At 40.4% G+C, this 24301-nt stretch overlaps 1 protein-coding gene across 1 annotated transcript in view; it reads left to right on the forward strand.

Annotated features, from left to right (window-relative positions):
* Nucleotides 1-24301, forward strand: part of KCNN3 (potassium calcium-activated channel subfamily N member 3) — a 185102-nt gene that overhangs the window by 99268 nt on the left and 61533 nt on the right. Inside the window, exon 2 of the mRNA XM_044675048.1 lies at nt 20505-20923. Coding sequence (XP_044530983.1) covers nt 20505-20923 — 419 coding nt within the window. The remainder of the gene's footprint in view (nt 1-20504; nt 20924-24301) is intronic.

The raw sequence follows: 24301 nt of genomic DNA on the forward strand, positions 1-24301 counted from the left end.
AGCTCTTTCCAGTACACACTCTGCCTCCTCCACAGCAGGATTCACAGGGAACAACCCTGTCCTGATCTCAGTTAGAAAACGAGTCGGACTTACAAAAAGGAACAATATGCTTTGCCTGATAATACATGTACCAGCTCCAGGAGAGGGGAGGGAAAGAAAGGAGGGAGACATTTTGGATCATATAACTTTAGAAAACTTATGTGGAAATTTGTTATCACATGCAATTAGTAAAATAAGATATCTTTATTAATAATTACTTGAATTCTTTAAAAAATTGAGTTGGACTCTATAGCATGGCCACCATTTAAACAAGGGTTCCATACCTGCTTCTGGTTCAACGTGTCAATCTAGTAACAAGTCGAAAGCAGGCTTTTCATAAGGACAAGGTCTCTTTGAGTGGAAGACCCAAGAGAAATGGCCATGAGGTGGTCAAATGATCCAAATAGAAGGCACAAATGGTACCTCTGTGGTCAAAAATGAATGAATAAAGAAATAAGTAAATAGATAAATAATAAAAACACATAAAGAAAATGAAGAAAAGGATTGAGAGAGATGAAGGAAGGTGATCCGTAAAGACAAAGTCTCTATTTGCAGGAGGCCTTTAACGAACAGAGCCTCTGTGGTAAAAAAAAATAAATGAATGAGTAAATGAAAAAATAAGTAAATAGATAAATAAATGAAAATATAAATAAAAGGAAACAAAAAATTGAAAGAGATGAAGGAGGGCTATCTATAAAGATAAGATGTCCATGAGCAGTCTTAGCCTCTGACGAATGAATGAATAAAGAAGCAAACGCAAACAGATAAACAAACATAAATAAAGGAAATAAAAGCATGAAAGAGAGATAATACCTGGGACCTTGGCCATGGTTGTCCTGCCCCTCTTAACATAACTGACTGGCAGCCATGGCATCCCATGGATAGCAATCAGCACAGCCTTAGTCAATGTTCTCACCCCACCAAGACTTTAACATTTCAAGGTGGGGGACTAAAGGATTTTTCTTTTTTGGTCCATTGTCTTTTTTTTTTTTTTTCCTTAACCCTTACCTTCCTTCTGTCTTAGAATCAGTTTTGAGTATTGGTCCCAAGGCAGAAAAGCAGTAAAAGCTAAGCAATCGGGGTTAAGTGACTTGCCCAGAATCACACAGCTAGGAAGTGTTTGAGACTAGATCTGAACCCAGGTCCTCTCAAGTCCAAGCCTGGCACTTTACCAACTGAGCCACCCAGCTACCCCGTCTCTATTTTTCAGTCTAATTTCATAATATTCCCCTCCACAAACTCCAATTACCAATCACTCTATTCTGCTCTTTCCATCTTCCACTTTTTGCCTTTGCATAAGTGTTCTCTACTGTCTGGAATCCATCCCTTTTTATCCCCACTTTTTAGAATTCCTAGTTTCTTTCAAACCCCAGCTCAGATGCCACCTTGGAAATGAGGATTCTCCTTTTTCCCTCTCTCCATCTCTTGAAATTCTTTCATATTTCCTGTGTTCACAGTGTATCTTCTCAGTAAAATGCAAACTCCTTGAGAGCAGGGTCTGTTGTTTTCATCTTTGCATCCCCAGTGCCTTGCCCAGTGCCTGGCAGTAAACTGCACTTATATATGTTCAATCAATTAAACCATAGTGCCCCGGTGCTATAAAACTCATTAAACCAGAGACAGTCGGAGACGGGGAAGGATTTTTCTATTTAAAGAAAGGTGCAGCGTTGGCTACTATGAAAGATGGCCTTTGAAGCAGAACACCTGTGATGGCTCCCATCCCACATCCTGGCACATCCTTGCCAGACCTTCTCTGAGGTGTATGTGCTTATTCACTCATCTCCTCTCATTGGAAACAGACTCCTAGCATGTGCCCATCTCATTCTTGGCCAGGTTTTCCTGTTCCTTTCCCCTCTGCTCCCACAGATTTCATGGTGTGTTTGCGGATAGGAAATTGTATGTTAACCATCACAGCAAACCCAGGGGCTCATTTCATCACCAGCAATCAGCTGTTGTACTCTGGGGAAACCTAATTAGGTATTACTGGACTTTTGATGTCGTTTCCATGGAAACCCCAGTCATAATGGTGTGCATGCAGGCTACTTGCTCAGGGAGAGTTTTTTTTAAAGTAGTATTGCTTATTTAAAAATATATATATGTGTGTGTGTACATATATATACATATATCTTTATTTTCTCCATTTGTTTTTTTTTCCTTGTACATGGAATAAAAAAGAGAGAGATTTCCCTTCCACTGTTTTTTTTTCCTCCTGGAGAGAGGGAACAGTAGAATATAAAAAAGCTTTCCCAGTTTTCTCTTGCTTAATTTCAAGAAAATACAGCTTTGCTCAAGAATGAAAGGATTTTTTTTCCCATTGGTAAATATCTAAGCAGCCAACAGAGGAGAACATTTTTATGAAAGATTTTGCTTAAATAAAGAACCTAACAGGCCTTGAAGCTTTCCAAATAGAATGGTTAAAAAAAAAAAGCAATGACTCAACTCGAAGCTTTTATTTATCCTGAATAATAATGATGATGATGACAACAACAACAACAACAACAATAATTGCCGACCTTTCAGATGGCACTTAAAGGTTTAGGAAATGCTTTCTATGTCATCTCATATGATCCCCGTAGTCACTCTGAGAGGCCATAGGCTCATAGATTTAGAGCTACGAAGAATCTTAAAGCTCATAGAGTCCATGGGGCAGCAAGGTTGCTCAGGGAATAGAGAGCCAGGCCTGGAGTTGGGAGGACCTGGGTTCAAATCTGACCTGGGACATTTCTTAGCTGTGTGCCCCTGGGCAAATCACTTAACCCCTGTTGCCTAGATAGTACTGCTCTTCTGCCTTGGAACCAATACTCAGTATCGGTGTTAAGATAAAAAGGTAAGGGATAAAAAAAAAAAAAAGATCATAGTCCAACCCCCTCTTTTTACAGATCAGGAAAACTGAGGACTAAAGAAGTCAAATGACTTGCCCAGGGGCACACGGGCAGTAAGTGTCTGAGGCAAGATTTAAACCCATTTTTCATGACTCCAAATTCAGCCCTCTGTTCATGATACCAGAACAAGGTATTATCATCATCCCCATTTTATAGATGAAGAAACTATGGAGGTAAATGGATTAAATCCAAACACATAGTAAACTATAGAACAGTCACTCTTCAAACCCAGGTCTTCTGATCTGAAATCCAGTGTACTTTCCACCACAACATGACTGCCCTTAATAACAACAATCCATCACACAACAATGATTAGGCACCTACCATGTTCCAGGCACATTACAAAGTGCTAGGAATATAAAGAAAGTCGGTTTTGCACTTAGGAAACTTCCAGGCTAATGGGGGAGACAACAAGCAAACAACCACCACAAGCAAGAAACAGACAGGATAAATTGGAGATAATTAATAGAGGGAAGGCACTAGCATTAAGAGGGATCAGGAAAAGCTTCTTGGAGAAGATGGGCTTTTAGCTTAGACTTGAAAGAAGCTGAGAGTCAGATGAGGAGGGAGAGGAGTAGTCCCTGCCTTCGGAGACAAAAATAAAAAAATAAAAAACAGCATGAAAAACTGATTTGGATAATGAAAAATACACTAGACATTCTCTTATGAGTTAAGATGTCAAAAGAATTCAATTGGAGCAAATGTGACAGGATGTCCCAGACCCTAGGTTTTTCTCATATCCCAGTGTCAAGACTGCCAAGATACAAACCACAAGCAATCTATGCCACTAGTTGAGTCAAATGAATGTTTGGCATTGACTGCCAGGGGAAGCTGTATTAATGGTCTGAAGAGCCTTAAGAATTTTTGTTTCCTAGTAGATCTTGTGCTTCTCAGGAGGCCCTCTCTCCATTATACCACCTGCTTTCATCCCCTTTGCTGCTATACTGCTCTCTTCTTAATTCCAACAAGTTTCTTCTCTCTCCCCAATTGCAAACTCTTTGAGGACATGAACCTTAGAGAACAATAGTCTTAGAGACAGAAGGAACATTATGTCCATGCCTCTCATTCTAACCCAGGTCTCTCAGAACCAGTGAGTATACTGAAGTCTAGAGAAGGAACATGAATAGTCAAAGATCAGTCGTAGTGGAAAAGGGAATTCCTGGGGGGAGGAAAGTCCAGCTACCAAGGCATATCAACACTTTCCCTGTAGCTTACAATTTTGGACATAGACCTAGAGAACTAAGAGGCAAAGACACCACCCAGAGTCACACAGCCAGTATGTTAGAGGCAAATCTTGAGTCCCAATCTTTTTCTTCTGTCTTAGAATCAATATTGTACATTGGTTCCAAGGCAGAAGAGGGGTAAGGGTTAGGCAGTGGGGATTAAGTGACTTACCCAAGGTCACTAGAATGTGTCTAGAGTCATATTTGAACCCACGGCCTCCCACCTCTATGCCTAGCTCTCAATTCATTGGGCTACCCTGCTCCCCCAGCCCACTGGTCTTCTTGATTTCAAGAGCATCTCTCTATCTACCATACTATGTTATTACTCATAGCTAATGAGCAGTAGCAAAGCAGGACCAGAATCTTAGTCAAGAAAAAAGGAAACTTGCCTAGGTTCCACAGAGGAGAATTGACTAAAATCTAGCATTACAATATATATATATATATATATATATATATATATATATATATATGTAACCCTTCCACATCACCACTTTCCCTATTGCAGGCTTGATATCAAGGGTCAACAAAAGAAATTAAATGGGAAGTTTGGGGGTTTTGCAGAAGCTACAGATGACACGCAAAGGCCAACAGATGACATGGAAAAAGTTTAGAAACTCAAAAATGCATAAAATATGTATAATATCAACATATTTTTATCTTTTGGTACTACAAATATGCATAATAAATACTCCATAAAAGAACAAAAAATTCAGATTGCTTCTCCAGTACAAAAAGAGGGCCAAAAATTTTGTGCGGATTTTCCAGACTGCAAGATCTCAGCCCTCCTAACCCTGTGATGTAGAAGGGATACCTATTTATGTGTGAATATAATATAATATATGATATGATATGATATGATATGATATGATATGATACCTAGAAATAAATAATAAGCCCTGTTCTCGCCAGTGTACCATAATCTATTCATCTGTTTGATAAAGACTTTCATAGTATATTGTTTAGTTGACCTTTTTTAGAGAAAGGGTCATGAGTTTTGGGAAAAGTGGGCAGTGTTTTTTTTGGCTTCTCAGAACTGCTTCCTGCTAGACTGGGGCGGTGTGGATGATTCGCTCTTGGCATATGATTTTCTCATGGTCCAGTCTCTATCTAAAAGGACCTAATTTTGAAATGTAGGCTAATTGTATTGTTTTAATAATTTTGAATTAAGTTTAATAACTTTGAATTAACTTTTCATTAACATCAGTATGATTAATGGTAGGTTGAACTCACAGTTGTTTAAAGAAGCTTTTTCACTCTTGGGTAAGCACTGAGTTAGATTTATGGCTTTGACTAGCTAGGAAAGTTTGAACTGCAAACTTCAGAGTGTAATAATTTGTAAGCAGGAGCTGGATAGATGGTAACAAGCCACACAGTATACTCTATTCAGGGATTTTTCGCCCAAGTGGTCACAAGCTGTACACAGCTCAGAAGCATTGTTTTCTAGGTAGCTGTCTAAAAGTTGTTTTATTGCCTTTCTTGGATCATATTCTAAAATCATTTGTGATTTTCAAAAACATATACCTCAGTATTTAACCTTTAATAATATTCCATTTCAATTTTGGGGATCAAATCATCCCTTTTTTATTTTTTGGTTCTGATCCTTTCTCCCTTCCTCAGGGGGCCCACCATAGAAAGGGGAGAAGAGAAAATGCTGAACATACATTTTTGTCTTTGTTTTCTGTCAACATCTTATAATTGTGGGATCAAATTATCCCTTTCTTGTCTTTATCATTTCTACCCTTCCCTCCTCTTGACCATCAAGGAGAGGAGAAAAGAGATGTCTGGCAGTTTTGTATATTTGTCCTTTATGTGTAACCAATTAAATTATCTTAGCATTTAGGAAATTCAAAAATCCATAATTTTTTGAATTTCCCAAACAGCTTCTGTCTGTCTCTTTCAATCTTCTTGAACAAATGGAGAAGGAAGAGAGAGAGAGTTTCTCAAAAATTAAAATGTCCCAGTATGGACAAAACATAAAACATAGACTGATAACGCAGACAACATAGATAGTAGGTATTCCATACACTTTCTGACAACATAGAACATAAAATTATGGACTAGACTCTTCTTTTCATCCTGGCATAAAGACCAATTGTTACAAATCATAGCTGTACTACTAAAGAAATCGGGGGAGGGGGTTGGGGGAAGAGGCTCATTAATAAAGAAGGAAGAGAAAATAAAAGAATGCTTGGGGGATAAGAAAATTGAAATTGTCAAAGTAGTTATCTAACTCTTGCTCCCTGAATTATATATCGGGGCAACAGTGAGAAAGATGAATTTGAACAGGCTTTTTACATTTCAAGAGTTAGTTAGTCAGAAAGGGGTTAACTTTTTGTACTTATATTTGACAAATCATAGTTCTAAATTACTTTTCATGCTCCAATAGATTTCCTAAAACAAACACACTTTTCTTCTGAGAAATTGAGGGGTTTTTTGAGACAGCAGCAGTGGAAAGGGGAAAGTTTCAACTAACCTGTGGTAAGATTTAAGGGGTGGTTTCAACTATATCTTCTAGCAATTTTTTGAAAGTCATTGAGACTATAAAAATGTTCTGTGATTATTACTAAGTGGAATCTTTCAAAAAAAAAACTGTGGGCAGAACTGGTTTTTCTGGCTGGAAAAAAAATGTAAAGTAGTTAGCCACTTCTGGAAGGGGGGGGCTAGGTTTAAGGAACTGTTTCTGAGAGAGAGAAGACTGCCTTATCTATGGGTAGTTTTAAATCTCCTCTCTGATTTTGGTCTAAAGGCAGTGTTGGATATAGAGGAAATATTTTTATAGATCCCATAGTTTTACTCCTGACTGTAAAATCCTCTTCTTGACTCCTAAAATCCTTTCTGCCAAACAGAAAGAAAGAGTTTTGCTCACCTGAAATTCTGTGAATAATGTTGACCCGAATTCTTACCACATGGGCACCATTCTGTCGAGATCTGCTCGACAAATTACTTGTGGGTCAACAAACCAGGATGAGAAAAATGATTCTGGGATTACAGGAGGGCTGAACTGACAGACTGACAGACACGCAGAAATCCTCTTGTTGACCGGTGACAAAGTTTAATGATTTGGGGTTCGTACTTATAGGGGAATGATGTAGGCTAAGGGATTAGATAAGCCTTTTGCAGGGACAATGGTTAGTAATGATTTATAAGATAGAGACAGTGGATATAGATTACCTCAGTGGTTCTAAGCAAAGTTTTCTATAGGATAATAAATCATAGGTAAATATGTAACCATCTAGGCCAGATTCTTAGGGAGATGTTTGGCTTCAGTGGGTTTGTCTAGAACAGCCAGTTATTTACCAAGAACATCAGGGAGGAGTAGAGAGGAGGGGTTTGGGGGCCTCATGTGAGGAATGATTTTGGCCAGATGACGGCTTTGATTTTACTGGGGCCTCTTCTCACTACTGGGGGCTACAGGATGGTGCCATCTACTCAGAAGGCATTCAAAATTAGACTATTTTAGCAGCATGGGATTTTAGAGTTGGAAGTGAACTTAAAGAGCATTTGGTCACAGATCATATGTCTTGGACTAAGGGGACTCCAGGCATTATCTAATTCATCCTCATCATCTTTTAAATTGAATTTTATTTTTATTTTTTTATTTTTATTTTGAATATTTTCCCATAGTTACATATTTCATGTTCTTTCCCTCTCTCCCAAACCCCCTAACCCCCCCTTAGCTGATGCGTAATTCCACTGGGTTTTACATGTATCATTGATCAAAACCTAATTCCATATTATTGATAGTTGGGTTGGACTAGAGTTTTTGTTTAGTGTCTACATCCCCAATAATATCCCCATCAGCCCATGTGTTCAAGCAGTTGTTTTTCTTCTGTATTTCTCCTCCCACAGTTCTTCCTCTGAATGTGGCTAATTTAATTTTATTTTTTGAAATGATCCAGAAATTCTTTGTTCTCTATCCAGCTAGGTGGTATGGTAGATAGAACATTAGGCTTGAAATATGGAAGGTTTGTTTTCCTGAGTTCAAATCTGACCTCAGATATTTCCTAACTGGGCAAGTCACTTAACTCTCTTTGCTTCAATTCCTCATCTGGAAAATGAGGTGGTAAAGAAAATGGCAAACCATTTCAGTATCTTTGCCAAGGAAACCCCAAATGGGATTACAAAGTCTCAGACCCAAGGCATCTAGATGGCTCACTGGATAAAGAGCCAGGCCCAGAGATGGGAGGTCCTGGGTTCAAATATGCTTCAAACTGTGTAACCCTGGGCAAGTCACTTAACCCCAATTGCCTATCCCTTACCACTCTTGTGCCTTGAAATGATATTTTATATTGATCCTAAGATGGAGTAGGGTTATTTTTTTTTTTAAAGCAAAGGCAAAAAACCAAAGTTAGACACAATTGAAACAACGTAACAGCAATAACATTCCACATCCTAACATTGGAAGAAAAAAAATTTCTCATAACAAATATGTATAGTCAAGCAAAACAAATCCACATATTGTCCTCATATAAAAATATATATCTTATTCTACGTATTTATCTATCATTTTTCTCTTAGTAGTGGGTAGCATTCTTCACTGTTGGTCTTCTGAAATCATGGTTGATTGTCAGAGTTCTTAAATCTGCAGAATTTTTCCTGTTTATGATGTTGTTTATATATATATATATATATATATACATATATATATATATATATATATATATATAGAGAGAGAGAGAGAGAGAGAGAGAGAGAGAGGGAGAGAGAGAGAGTTCTCCTGGCTCTGTTCATCTTACTCTCATTAGTTCATACAAGTCTTCCCAAGTTCTTCTGAAACTGTCTCTTTCATCATTTCTTACAGCACAATAGTATTCCATGTCTTTCATATACCATAATTTGTGTAACTATTCCCTTTGCTGTCTACCTCCTTTGGACCCCATTCTTTGCACCTATAAAGAGTTGTTATCATTTTTTGTGCCTACAGACCTTTAATTCTTTCCTTGGTCACTTTAGCCAACATCCTCATTTTGAAAATAGGTTACCTGAAGCCCAGAGGTCCCACAAATAGAAAGTACCAGTACCAAGATTTGAAACCGGGTTTTTAGAGCCCAAATTCCATCTTTCTCTTATGCCAGGCCCCTGGAAACCAGAGCTGGAAAGTCTTTAAAATGGCCCCAAACAGCAATAGAAACAAAGGAAGAACCACTGAGTCTTTAGGATCTGGAAGAGAACAAAGTCACCTCTGGAGAGAGAGGTCTCAGTCACCAAATGCTAAAGACAAATCTCTACATTAACTGATGAAAAAGATACTGCCTCCAGATGGAAAGGCAGAAAAACGAAGCTACTGAGAACTGGGTCCTCATTTTATACCAAAGGATATGTAGGCAGACAAGTATTGATGTTGCTGGTGTTGTTCAGTCATTTTTAAGTCCTCTCCGGCTCTTTGTGACCCCATTTGGGATTTTCTTGGCAAAGGTCCTGGAGGGGTTTGCCATTTCTTTCTCCGGTTTGTTTTACAGATGAGGAAACTGAGGCAAAGAGAGGTAAGTGATTTGCCACTAGGATCACACAGCTAGAAAGTGTCTTAACTGGATTTGAACTCAGGTCTTCCTGACTTCAAACCCAGCTCTCTATCCACTACTGTCCCAAGTTCAAAGTCAGTCCTAGACTTTCCCCTGCCTGTCTCACAGAGATATTCTGCCCCAGAGACTCCCATCTTAGACCATTCTTTCGGATATGGGCGAGTGGAGGCTCATTTGCTAGGACATTTGTTCTCTGTCATACCACGCTGCCTGATGCTCCTTCAGCTAGAGACCTTCAAATGACTATTGTACAGGACTTCCTATGCTACACAAGCAGCCTCTCCAGCAGACGATCTTCTTTGTTTGCTTGGTTTTGGATCGATTAGTAAAATGAAAAAAAGGCTGGGCATATAGGCTGGTGCTTGATTAAAGGGATGATAATAGTAATAGCTAACATTTATATGGCCCTTCCTACACTAAGTGCTTTACAAATACCATCTCATTTGATTCTCACAACAACATTAGGAGGTGGGTGCAATTATTATCTCCATTTTACAAATAAGGAAATGAAGGCAAAAAGAGATTAAGTGACTTGCCCAAGGTCACACAGCTAGGAAGCATCTGAAGCTGGATTGGAACTCAGGTCTTCCTGACTCCAGACTTGGCACCTTCTCTACTGTGCCACCAGCTGTCTTAAAGTTTATATTTTATTCCATTGGCAATGGTGGGGCCTTGAAGTATTATTTTTTTAAACCCTTACCTGCCATCTTGGAATCAATACTGTGTATTGGTTCCAAGGCAAAAGAGCGTTAAGGGCTAGGCAATGGGGATTAAGTGATTTGTCCAGAGTCACACAGCTAGGAAGTGCCTAAGGCTAGATCTGAACCCAAGACCTCCTGTCTCTAGGTCTGGCTCTCAGTCCACTGAGCTACCCAGCTGCCCACCCCCCCACCACTTGAAGTCTCTTGAGTAGAAGAGTAACATTAACAGAGGAAGAGTATTTAGGCAGCAGTATTTGAAGAAGGAAACAGATTGGAACTTGAACAGGTAGCAATAGATTTTTTTTAAATAATCCTAACTTTATGTCTTAGAATTGATACTGAAGGGGGTAGCTTGATCATTCAGTGGGTTGAGAGCCAGGCCTGGAAATGGGAGGTCCTGGGTTCAAATCTGGTCTCAGACACTTCCTAGCTGTGTGACCCTGGACAAGTCACTTAACCCTCATTGCCTAGCCCTTAACACTCTTCTTCCCTGGAACCAATACACAGGATTGACTCTAAGATGAGAGGCAAAGGTTTAAAAAAAATTGATACTGAATATCATTTCCAAGGCAAAAGAGAGGTAAGGGCTAGGCAATGGGGCCACACAGGTAGGAAGTGTCTGAGGCCATATTTGAACCCAGAATCTCCCCTCTCTAAGCCTGGCTCTCAATCCACTGAACCATTTAACTGCATGCACCACAACCCTTATCATAGTCATTTAATAAATGTTTCTTGTTGGTAGTGGCAGGCTAAGTACTAGATCCCATCAAATCATGGGATTTAATGCTAGAAGAAACCCTAGAGATCCTCTGTTTGATGCCCTCATTTTATAGATGAGAAAGTGAAGCTCTAAGAGGTTAAATGAAATGCCCAAGGCCACACAGCTGGTGAATGAAGGCTCAAGGCTGAAATCTGAACCCATGTCTTCTGATCCCAAATTCAATATTCTTTCCGACATATCACAGAGCCTCTCTAAAAGGGAGACTTTTAGCTCTTATGAAAACCTCCTTTACATACTCCTGCCAGCTCTACAAAAGACCTATGAAAAGGCAAGCTGCTATTTGAAAAACTAAACAGGAACATGAAATTTGAGGAGCCAATGCGAACACGTTTCTGACTGTGGTCCTCAAGGTAGTCTCGCCTTGATCCCAGGGTACCAGACCCTACTGACGTTTTCTTTCTCCAACACAAATATCAACTTTTTTCTTAGATCTGAGAAGATCATTTTCCAATTCTTATCAAGCAAGCAAAGGGCTCTGTTACAAGTTCCTTTAATCCTTGGCCCAGAACGAACCAGGTTTCTATAGTAACCGGATGCAATCTTTCATTACAGAATAGATAGTTTCCATTTTGTGTTAGAAGAGTTGGCCATGCTGGTTTTGTTGCTATCATGTGGTCCTTCTGTCAGCAATTCAGAGCAACAGGGGACCCTTTAATTTGCCATTAAGTCGGGCTAATGGGTGATAGAGTCCTAGAAGTATGAGAGCCTGGACTCAGACACACTGAGACTGTATTTTTTGAAAGAGAGAGATAGGGGAGTGTAAGAAGGAGAGAGAGGGAGATAGACAGAGAGATGAAGAGAGAGGGGAAGGAAGAAAGAGAGAGAAGAAAGGGAGAAGAGATAGGAAAGAGAGAAAGATTGAGAAGAGAAAGAAAAGAGAAAGGAAGAAACTAGAGAGAATGAGAAAGAAGAGAGAGAGAGGAAAGAGACTGAGAAGAGAGAGGAATAGAGAAGAAAAAGGGAGAGAAAGGGTAGAGGAAGAAAGGGAGAGAGGGACAGAAGCAGAGATATAAAGAGGGGGGGAGGAAGAAAGAGAGGTAGAGAAGAGAGAAAAGAGAGAAGAGAGAGAAAAAGAGATTGAGGAAAGAGAGAAGAGAAAGGGAGAGAACAAGAAAGAGAAAAAGGAGAAAAGGAGAAAGTTTTAAGAGGAAGGCACAGAGGCTGCTGCTATTATTATTTTGAAATACTACTTAAGTCATATTGACCTGATTGGGAGTCACTGTGGGAATGCAAAGAGTCCTAAATTTAGAATTAGAAAGTCTTAGTTCTAATGCTTCTTCTTCTTTTGTTTTAAACCCTGATCTACCATCTTAGAATCAATACTGTATATTGGTCCCAAAGCAGAAGAGAGGTAAGAGCTAGGTAATGGGTGTCAAGAGACTTGCCCAGGGTTACACAGCTATGATGTGTCTGAGGCCAGATTCAAACCCAAGACCTCTCCTCTCTAAGCCTACCTCTCAATACACTGAGCTAACCTGGCTTCACCCTCTAATACTGCTTTTTAGCAGCAGCAGCAGCAATAGCAACAATAACAACAACATCAGGATTTTAAACTCAGTTCTTCCTGATTTCATGTCTTGCACTATACATTTTGACCACTGTACAGCCTTAGGTAGGCAGTCAATTTCCTCATCTCTGAAAATAGGGAGTTGGACAAGATGACATCCAAAGTCTAGGGCGCCATGATCCTTATCCTATCAGTCACCCAGTCAATCACCCAGATTGTTAAGCTTGGTGTCATTCTCAATTCCCCACTCCTCATATCCAGTCTTTTCAAATCTCGTCATTCCTAAAAACATCTCTTGTACATGTCCCTTTCTCTTCATTCACTTAGCGCTAGCCCTGGTTCAGACCCTCAGCACCTCTCACTGGAATTCTTTCTTTTTTTCTTTTTTTAAATTTATTTTTATTTTATTGATTAGTTATGAAAAACTTTCCATGGTTACATAATTTATATTCTTTCTCTCCCCTCCTCCCTCGCCCCTCCCATAGCCAACGCACAATTCCACTGGGTTTTACATGTGTCATTGATCAAGACCTATTTCCATATTATTAATATTTGCACTAGGGTGATCGTTTAGAGTCTACATCCCCAATCATATCCCCATTGGCACATGTGATCAAGCAGTTGTTTTTCTTCTGTGTTTCTGCTCCCACAGTTCTTTCTCTGGGTGTGAATAGCATTCTTTTTCATAAGTCCCTCAGAGTTGTCCTGGATCCTTGCTTGCTGCTAGTACAGAAGTCCATTATGTTGGATTTTACCACAGTGTGTATCAGTCTCTGTGTACAATGTTCTTCTGGCTCTGCTCCTTTCACTCTGCATCAATTCCTGAAGGTCATTCCAGTTCACATGGAATTCCTCCAGTTCTTTATTCCTTTGAGCACAATAGTATTCCATCACCAACAGATACCACAATTTGTTTAGCCATTTCCTCAGCCGTTTCCTCACTGGAATTCTTTCATTGACCTCTGAATGGATCTCTGAATTGGTGTTTCTTTCTTTTCTTTTCTTAGTCCCATCTGTCCTCCACTCAGTGGACAATAAAGGATAAAGTCTAATCATGTCATCCTCCTCCTCAGCCAACTCAAATGGCTCCTTTTTCTTCCAAGATCAAGTACAAAGTTCTTTCTTTAGTGTTTAAACCATTTACAAGCTGGCCCTTCCCTACATTTCCAAGTTCCTTACACGTTGTTCCTTTCCACATCCTCTCTGTTCCAGCCACATTAGCTCACTTCTTTCTTTCTTTTTTTTTTTGAGGGACAGTGTCCATTCCCATTGTACAGCTGACTTATTTCTTGAATACAATACTTGATATCTCAACTCTATGGCTTTTCATCAGCAGTCCTCTGTGCGTGGATTGCTTTTCCTCCTCACTTGTGCCTTTTCCCTGATCAGCTTCTCTGTTTTCCATCAAGACTCAGCTCAAATCTCACCTTCTTTGTGAGGCCTTTCATGGTCTGCCTTCATGCTGGCATCCTCCACCTGAGACTGCTTTTCATCTCTTCTGTGTGTCTCTTCATGCAGTTGTTTGCATGTTGAGTCTCCCATGAATGTGAACTCCTTGTGGGCAGGGGCTGTTTTTGACCATTTTTTGTCCCCAGTGCTTGGCACAGTGATTGGCATTTGCCTAATGCTTACTGACTTGACTGATTGATTTTCAGCTCTCCTTAGTGATCCTAGATGATCCTATGACTGGTTACTGTTTTCCTTATAACAAATGCAAATAATATAGCAGAACTCCAAGCAGAAGAGCTGAGGAAAATCTTTACATGCTTTCATCTTTAGCTTTGATCAATTTCTAGTTAATTTTTTTTTAAACCCTTGTACTTCGGTGTATTGTCTCATAGGTGGAAGATTGGTAAGGGTGGGCAATGGGGGTCAAGTGACTTGCCCAGGGTCACACAGCTGGGAAATGGCTGAGGCCGGGTTTGAACCTAGGACCTCCTGTCTCTAGGCCTGACTCTCACTCCACTGAGCTACCCAGCTGCCCCTCTAGTTAATTTTTAAAAAACCTTTACCTTCTGTCCTAGAATCAATACTAAGCATCAACTCCAAGGCAGAAGAGCAGTTAGGGCTAGGCAGTGGGGGTTAAGTGACTTGCCCAGGGTCACCCAGCTAGGAAGTATCTGAAGCCAGATTTGAATCCAGAACCTCCCTTCTCTTGGCCTGACTCTCAATCCACCGAGCCACTCAGCTGCCCCTTGAACAGAACATGTTTTTAACCCTTACCTTCTGTCCTAGAATCAACACTAAGCATCAGTTCCAAGGCAGAAGAGCAGTAAGGGCTAGGCAATGGGGGTCAAGTGACTTACCCAAAGTCTCATAGCTAGGACGTGTCTAAGGTGAGATTCGAACCCAGGACCTTCTGTCTCTAGGCCTTGCTCTCAATACATCTAGCCACCCAGTTGCCTCCTCTAGTTCATTTCAAATGAATAAATATTTTAAGTGCCATTGTATGCTAAGTGCTAGGGTTGGTAAGGGAAGGAGGAAAAGAAAGGATGGGAAGAGATACCAAGGAATGGACCCTGTCCTTTATGGAGTTTACAGTCTAATAGGGGATATGAATTCTAAATATATATATTATATAACATAACATGAATATATTACATGTCTATAGTCTATAAATATGTTTATATATCAATATATCGATGAAGAGAAATACAAATAAATATTTATATAACAAATATATTTATGTAATATGCAAATATAAAAGCAATCCACAATATAATATAAATATATGAAATAAATCACTCATTTCTTTTGTTTACAAAGTGCTTTCCTCATAAATCTCCAGGCAGTAATTAGTGCAGGAATTATCTCCATTTTATAGATAAGGAAACTGAGGGTAAAGGAGCCTAAGATCATACACCTGGGAAATGCAGGATCAGTACAGGAGAGAAGCAAATGAAATGCTCTGCTGTGAGTCTGGGAGGATGGGAGAGAGATCATTACCAACTGTGGTGATGAGGGAAGACTTCTTGGAGAAGGTAGCATTTGAGCAGGATGAGTAGAATGAGTTGGATTTCTACAGGTAGATGTGGTCACAAGCAGGAGGGCAACAAGGTCACATGGACATCAGGAGCCATGTGCAGCCCCACTAAGACAGAAAAGAGGATGGAGACAGGAAAGAAACATGGTCAGGGCTGGGAATCAGCATCAAAAAAACACAGATTGGAAATTGGAAAGGACTTCATAGATCATCTAGTCCAGTGATTCCCAAAGTGGGCGCCACCACCCCCTGGTGGGTGGTGCTGCAACAATCCAGGGAGGCGGTGATGGCCACAGGTGCATTTATCTTTCCTATTAATTGCTATTAAAATTTAAAAAATTATTTTCCAGGGGCACTAACTAATATTTTTTCTGGAAAGGGGGCGGTAGGCCAAAAAAGTTTGGGAACCACTGATCTAGTCCATTCTCCCATTTTACAGAGGAGGAAACTGAGGCTCATGGAAGTAGAATCATAGATTTAGAGCTGGAAAGGTCTTTCAAGGTCATCTAGTCCACCTTTACCTTTTTATAGGTAAAGAATGTGAGGTCCAGAGAGTTTGTTAGTTAAGTGGCAAAGATGGGATTTGAACTGAGATCCTTTGACTCCACATTCAGCAACCTCAAATATCAGAGAATCCCTCCCGCAGGACTGATTTCTTTCCAAGGCAAGCTAATTTCATAGGACAATGGATTTTAGAGCTAGGCGAGACCTTAGAGATAGGATGATGATGATAACTAGCATTTATATAGGGCTTTAAGGTTTGCAAAGTGTTTTACAGATATTATCTTGCTTGATCCTCACAACAGCCTTAGGAGGTAGTTGCTGTCGTTATCCCCATTTTACAGGTGAGAAAACTGAGGCTGAGAGGTTAAGCAGCTTGCCTAGGGTCACATAGTTAATAAGTCTCTGAGGCAGGATTTCCACTCAAGTCTTCCTAGATTGGAGTCCAGGGCTCTATTCACTACACCAGTTCTTAGCCTGGGATCCGTGGATACCCAAAAGGTCAGTAATCAATTCATTTGTTTATTATTTTATAGTAATATTAATATTAAGTATAATAATTAATATAGTAAAGATATAAATAAATTAATAATAAATTAATCAGATTTAAGTGACATCTTAAGTGGGTCTTTGAACTTGGATGTGAGAAAAAGTTGCATCTCCATTTTAATTATCTTCAACTGAAATTTAGCCTTTCCTTTAATTATTTAGAAACATGATTTGTGAAGAGGTCTATAGGCTTCACCAGGTTGACTTTATCAGCACCCTGCAGTTATGAAATTTAAACCTAGAGAAGGGACTTTCTCAAGGTAACACACAACTTAGCTAGTAACAGAGGTAGGATTTGAATCCAGGTCTTGGGACTCCAAATCTAGCTAGCTTGCTCTCTCCATTGCATCTTACTGTGTCTGCCCTGTACCTGTGGCACTCCCACAGTCATTTTGCAAGATGCCTTAAAACCTTCTAAGCAGGTCATTTAATCAGGATGCTTGGAGCTTCTGTGGTCCTTTGTCACCAGGTTCACTTTATTATACCACTCGCACTCTGCTGGCCTGCAGTGTCTTGCCTTTCCTAACCTCATTAAAGGCCAACATAATTAGCTTTGTTAAAGCATTACCACTGGGCAGCACTTGGCACACTTGGAATCTGAGTATGGGGCTGGAAGCAAGGGAGGAAGGGCTGACAGTATCATGAGAGCGTTCCAACAAGACTTGGGCTCAATAGTCAAACCTTTGGAAGGTCCCCCTGTGCCTCCTGGGAGAACAGAGGTATGGAAGGGACGGGCAATCACCAGCTGCTGTCACTGCTTGCAATAAGCAGATCTCCCTGTCATGCCCACCAAAGGGCCCCTCTGGGACATCTAGGTCTGGTGGGACCATCCCACGTGTTACTTTGGCATCCTCGTCATCAACAGACATCATTCCTGGGTTGCAGGTCACCCCGAATCCTCGCAGGCAACTTTTCTGTTTGTCCTAATAAAGATTGGCATTTATATAGAGTGTCTGACATGTATTGCCTGTCTAGCACAGTGGTTCCCAAACTTTTTTGGCCTACTGCCCCGTTTCCAGAAAAAACATTACTTAGCTCCCTGGAAATTAATTTTTTTTAAATTTTAATAGCAATTAATAGGAAAGATAAATGCACCTGTGGCCATTACCGCCTTCCTGGATCACTGCAGCACCCACCAGGGGGCAGTGGCACCCACTTTGGGAATCACTGGTCTAGATTCTCAGCACTCACATGAGAACCTGGGAACATAAATCCAGAGCGGGATAGAACCCCAGAGGTCATCTAATCTAATCTAATTTAATCTCAAGATGAAAAAACTGAGACCCGCTGAATTGAGATGATTTGCCCAAGGAAGGAGAGAAGGAAACAAGCAATTATTAATCACCTACTATGTGCTAAGCACTGTACTAAACACAATGATAAAAATAACAATGGCTAACAATATAGTGTTTACTATATGTCAGACACCGTGCCAAGCACTTTAAAAATAATAATAGCTTTTATTTATATGGTGCTTACTATGTGCCGAGCAATTTACAATTATTAGGTCATGTGATCTTCACAGCAGCCCTGCAAGTTAGGTGCTATTATTATTATCCCCATTTTCCAGATAAAGAAACTGAGATAGCAGAGGTTAAGTGATTTTTTTTTATTTTTAAAAATTTTCCATGGTTCCATGATTCATGTTTTCTCCCTCCCCTCATCCTCCCCCTCCCCCGGAATTGACAAGCAATTCCAGTAGGTAATACACACATATATGTTATCCCTCAAATCCATTTCCATATTATTCCTTTTTTAAAAGAGCAATTATTGGTTAAGTGATTTGCCTGGGGTCACACAGCTGATAAGTGCATGAGGCTAGGTTTGTTTTCTTGACTCCTGACTCCACGAATTTCCTAGCTGTTCAAGAACATAGACAGATCATAGAACTAAATCTGAAAGAGACCTCAGAGGCCAACCATCTATTTTATAGGTGAAAAACTGAGATCCAGAGAGGTTAAGTGATTAGCCCAAATTCTTGCAGTTAAAGGTAGGATTTGAACTCTAAATTTGGTCCTCTGACTGACCCAGGTAGGAAACAAGATCAGAAGTGCCTGTCATAGTTTACTATCTTGTATTTCACTATTTTAATTTAATTTCCTTTTTTTTTTTTTTGGTTTGAGATCTCTTCCACAAAATGATGCTATGGAAAAATGCTTTAAGTCATCGCACATATACAATCTGTATCAGATTGCTTACTGTCTCAGGGAGAGAGGTGGGTGGGGAGGGAGAGAGAGAAATCCAGAAGGAGGATGGGAAGGAAAGAGAGAATTTGGAACTCAAAATTATTTTTTCCCAAAAGTCTTTATTTTATTTTTTAATTCAAAGACATTTTATTTTCCTAATTACATGTAATAACAATTTTCAACCTAGGTTTTCCAAAATTATAAGATCCAAATTGTCTCCCTCTCAGAGATGGTAAGCAGTTTGATCTGGATTATACATGTATTACCATGCAAAATATATTTCCATACTGGTCACTGTTGTAAGAGAATACTCATATAAACCAAACCCCTCAAGGAAAACCATAAATAAACTACTGTGAAAGATAGTATGTATGCTATGATCTGCACTTGACTCCAATGAATCAAAAAAAATTTTTTTAATGTTAATTTTTTTACATGTAATCAGGGGAAGATAAAATATTTTTTAAAAGTTGATACAATTCTTAATATAATAAAATATAATTTGAGTTAATATAATTAATATAATTAAAAGTTAATATAATGATATAACAAAATTAAATTAGAGTGACTGACACATATTCAATTATAATTTTATTTTACATCACATTTAAATGTAATATCTTACAATATTCTTTATTTTACTGTTGAGGAAAATGAGGCTCAAAGACATAACAAGATTGGAGGATTCAGAACTGGAAGGGACCTTAAAGATTACCTGGTCCAATGTCCTTATTTTACAAAGTATAGAGTTATAAGATTCACACCAGAAGGAACTTAAGCAATCCAACCCAACAAATATTGATTGAGATAATCTAGTTCAGTGATTCCCAAAGTGGGCGCCACTGCCCCCTGGTGGGTGCTGCAGCGATCCAGGAGGGCAGTGATGGCCACAGGTGCATTTGGGGGCAGTGAATAACTATAAGGGGGTGGTGATAGTATGTGACAGGGAGTGCTAAGTAATATTTTTTCTGGAAAGGGGGCGGTAGGCCAAAAAAGTTTGGGAACCACTGCTCTATACCATTCCCCTCACTCCGCAGATAAGGAAACCGAGGCCCAAGATACATCAGGCATAAGTAAGTGAACCAGATTGCCATTCCAGGTCCATGGATTTCGAATCTTTCCATTACACCTGTAGAGGCTAAACCCAAATTCAGGTCATAGAATAATAAAATATTTGAGTTAGAAAAGGGATGGATTTTGTGTATTTTTGCAGATGAGGAAACTGAGGCTCAGGGAGATGAAATGACTCCCCAAGGTCCCAGCTATTAAGTGGCAGACTAGTATTTGAATCCTTAGAGCCACCTAGTTCTGAGTTCAGCTGCTCCCTCCATGGTCCCCTATCTCCATCATCATGGCGGGTGGCCACTGATGAGCCAAGACAGTGACAACTCTGGCATTTCCATCAACTCACTCCCAGTTCCTCACTTTGCAGTCCACCAGCCCACTGCAGCGCTTCTTGTAGGTCCCATCCCTGTCCAGAACCTCTTCTGTCGGCTCTCCAGAGTTGTCCGTTCGTTCTAGGTGGAGGGGGTTCTAATGGCAAGCGGCGCAGATTCCACCACCACACGATACACTTGGTCTTTGTGGTTCTGCGGAAGCCCTAACTGTGGTTTTTGTTCTCCGTTAGCTCTTTGTGATTGACAATGGCGCAGATGACTGGAGGATAGCCATGACCTACGAACGCATTCTCTACATCAGCCTGGAGATGTTGGTTTGTGCCATCCACCCAATCCCCGGTGAATATAAATTTTTTTGGACAGCCCGCCTAGCCTTCTCCTATGCTCCTTCCAGGGCTGAGGCTGATGTGGACATCATCCTTTCTATCCCCATGTTCCTCCGGCTCTACCTGATCGCCCGAGTTATGTTGCTGCATAGCAAGCTCTTTACGGACGCCTCCTCACGAAGTATTGGGGCACTGAACAAAATCAACTTCAACACGCGTTTTGTCATGAAGACCCTCATGACCATCTGCCCCGGGACAGTGCTCCTGGTCTTCAGCATCTCTCTGTGGATTATTGCCGCCTGGACCGTGCGAGTCTGTGAAAGGTAAGTCTGAGAACAAGGAGATTCCGCTTTCTGAGGTGGGGAAAGGGTAGAGCTTCTGTGATTTTTCCCTGGTGGAAAATGCACAGGATTCCTGGTGAGAGTCCAAGGTCTGGTGGTGACTAGCTATATGGCCTTTAGCAAGTCACATAATATCTCTAAGCCTCGGTTTTTTTCTCCTGTAAAATGGGGATAACAATACTAGCACTACCCACCTAGGCTAGGTTGCTGGGAGGAAAGTGCTTTGTAGCTTTAAAACATTATCAAAAGTAAGTCATTATTTTATGCTATTTCTGTGCTTCTAAGTCAATAACTTTGCTGTTTATTCTATATGATCTCTGGAAGCATGCACCTTTGCCTTTTCTTATATGGATCTGGTAAAGATGAAGTCATCCAAGGGGGCAGCTAGGTGACTCAGTGAGTTGAGAGATAGACTTAGAGAGGGGAGGTCCTGGGTTTTAAATCTGGCCTCAGACACTTCCTAGCTGTATGACCCTGGGCAAGTCACTTAACCCCCATTGCCTAGCCCTTGTCACTCTTCTGTCTTAGAATTGTAAAGGTGGAAAAATTAGTTTTGGTTGGACTGAATATTTTTTAAAAGGGTGGTCACCAGGAATTGAGTAAGTATCAATTCCAAATGATTTTTTAGCAATTTATTTATAAAATATAGGAGAGAGTGAAAGTAGAGAAATGAGAAGAGGGCAGAGTAAGAGATCTAGCTTAATGAACTAGATTATGTGTTCAAGCCCTGACTTTACTCCAGCAGGGCTCCAGAGACCCCAGCCGGAGAGCCTAAAAGTCAGTTAACAAGGGTTTTAGCCACGAGGGTTCCTCCTAATCAAGGGACCCCTCCAGAGGCTAGTACCTCCAGGGAAGCTAAGGCAGGGAGTCAGCCTTTTTTCACTCACCACGTGGTAGATCAAAGGGAGAAATTTAAGAACAATCTCACCAAGTCCAAGGTCTCAGGTCCAATAAGCAGATTCTTCACCAGCCTCCAACTAGAACTCCAAACTCCAAAGAATGAAGAAGTTGCCCCATGGGAAGTTGTAACTCCCTTTTAAAAGCGCTTCTTTTGCATCACTTCCTGTGCATTCCTCCCATTTTACGTGTACCAATCACAACAAAGGCTTTGCTTAGGGCTGACCAGGTGGCAGTCAGTCAATTCTGATTCATCACCTATTCTTGCACAGGTGGGTTACAAATCTCCCCGACTTGAGAATTAAGTGGGGTGTTTATGCTTTTGGTGGCTTTATCTAAAAATAGCCAGGGTAGGATTAATCCCATCTTCACAGAACCAATACTTGTATCAGTTCTAAGAAAGAAGGCAAGGTTTAAAAAAGAAAAGAAAAAATATTGCTGAGATTCTTCCATGGATTTGTGTTTTGTTAATAAAATTACATCCATACTCAAAATGAACTTTATGATATGGAATTTTGGCATCACTGTCCCCCTTAGGGGACTGGGCAATTAACTTTGAAGTCTCCCTTGCAGACTCCTGAGTAGTGATACAGGGAGACACTCAAGGGGAGTGAGAAGATGGCCGGCAAATAGTTGATGCTGAAAAAAAATTCTGGATCATTGATCATAGATGGCAAGTCAAGTCAACAAGCATTTATTTTGGACCTACTATGTACCAAGCAGAACTTTAGAGCTGAAAGGGTTCTTAGAGAAAGCATCAGGTCTAACCATTATTACTTTATTTCTGGGGAAAGAGAAGAGAATCAACTTGCCAAAACTAGTTAATGACAGAGCTGGGACTAGATCTCCAGTCTCCTGACTCACAGTTCAAAGTTTTGTCAATGATTCCACCTTCTCACCCTCAAGGCAAAGGAGTAGAAATAAGTCTCCTTGCTTCCACACCCCCTTCAGGTGTTCTTCTCTTCTTTTCTCCTTCAAAAGTGCCTTATGGCCATTCTAGCCTGTTCCAACTAGAGAAAAATATTTAGGAGCAAAGAGAGGAATATATGCTGGGATTGGCTCTATCTTGTATGACTAAAAGGGGTGGCCCTGTTAGCCAGTCTGATGACTGGTCATCAAAATTTAATATTTTACCAGATTACTGATGTTCTAAAAGTGATGTACCTGATCCATTCATCTATTTAATGGACATTCTAGTGCCTGTTGGGTACAGAGGGGGAGGCGTAAAGCTGAGATATGACATGGCCCCTGTGCTTCTGAGCTTGTGGCCTAGTTTTGGGTTTGGTTTGGGTTTTTTTTTTTTGTTTTTTTTTTGTTTTTTTTTTTTTTTTTTTGCAGAATGGGGAGTTGGGTAGGTGAGGACCTGGTAGACCCAGATAACTAGGATACACAGTATTCTATAATAAGTGCATCCGAGACATATAAAAAAGACAAGACAAAAGGGACTCAGTAGCAGTAGCTCCAACAAGTGAAGTTTTTCTGCCCTGACTCATATTGCCATTTATTTTTAAAATTCTGATTCATTTAGAGACTTGTTTCTGCCAGGCCACTGGACTGGGGTCCCCATGGTTAGACTAAAATGGCATCTTCTGTTGTCGCTGGACAGCTCCCTGGGGATGGGAGTTGTACATTCTCGACAGGGATTGGAGGTTTGGGAAATACTGAACCTTCGTGAAGAGCAACTCGGCATGTACCAATCCCAGCGACTCAGGCTCAGGATGGTATTTAGCAACTGGCAACTGGCATAACAACATATGCTTCAAGTGGGATGACATTCAGCAAGGTTTTCTTTATGTCCTCCCATAAAAGCAGATGCTGCCCAAATGTGAAAAGCATTTAGGGCCACCCAAAGCCATTAGGGTTGTTGTGTTTGACTTCAGGCAAGGAGGTAGCATGGCAAAAGAAAAGGGCATGGATGGAGAGACAGGAGGACCTGGGCTCAAATCCCAGCTTTGCTACTCATTAGCCACATGACTCTGGGCAAATCATTTAACCTCTCTGGGCCTTATTTTCTCTTCATCTGTAAAATGGAGAGATCGGACTAGAGGAAATCTAAAATTTCTCCTCCCTCTAGATTCCTACATAGAACAAAAGAAAATCCCAACTGCCCCCTCCCACTCCAACTTCCCTCCAACCAAGGTTAAACTTTGTTATGCTTTATCTGTTTTACTTTGTTTATCTGACTCAACAAGACCTAGAGCTTGAGCAATATTGTTGTTCATTTGTCTCTGACTCTTGATGACTCCATTTGAGGTTTTCTTGGCAGAGTTCCTGGAGCAGTTTGACATTTCTTTCTCCAGCTCATTTACAGGTGAGGAAACCGAGGCCAGTAGGGTTTGAACTCAGGAAGAGGAGTCTTCTTGACTACAGGTTCTGCATTCTAGCTATTGTGCAGCTGCTACTAAGCAATATTACCCCAAGTGTTTTCCTTCTAATGAACTTCATCTTTTTGTTTATTTATGA

This window comes from Gracilinanus agilis, chromosome 4, assembly GCF_016433145.1.
Source record: "Gracilinanus agilis isolate LMUSP501 chromosome 4, AgileGrace, whole genome shotgun sequence".
NCBI lineage: Eukaryota > Metazoa > Chordata > Mammalia > Didelphimorphia > Didelphidae > Gracilinanus > Gracilinanus agilis.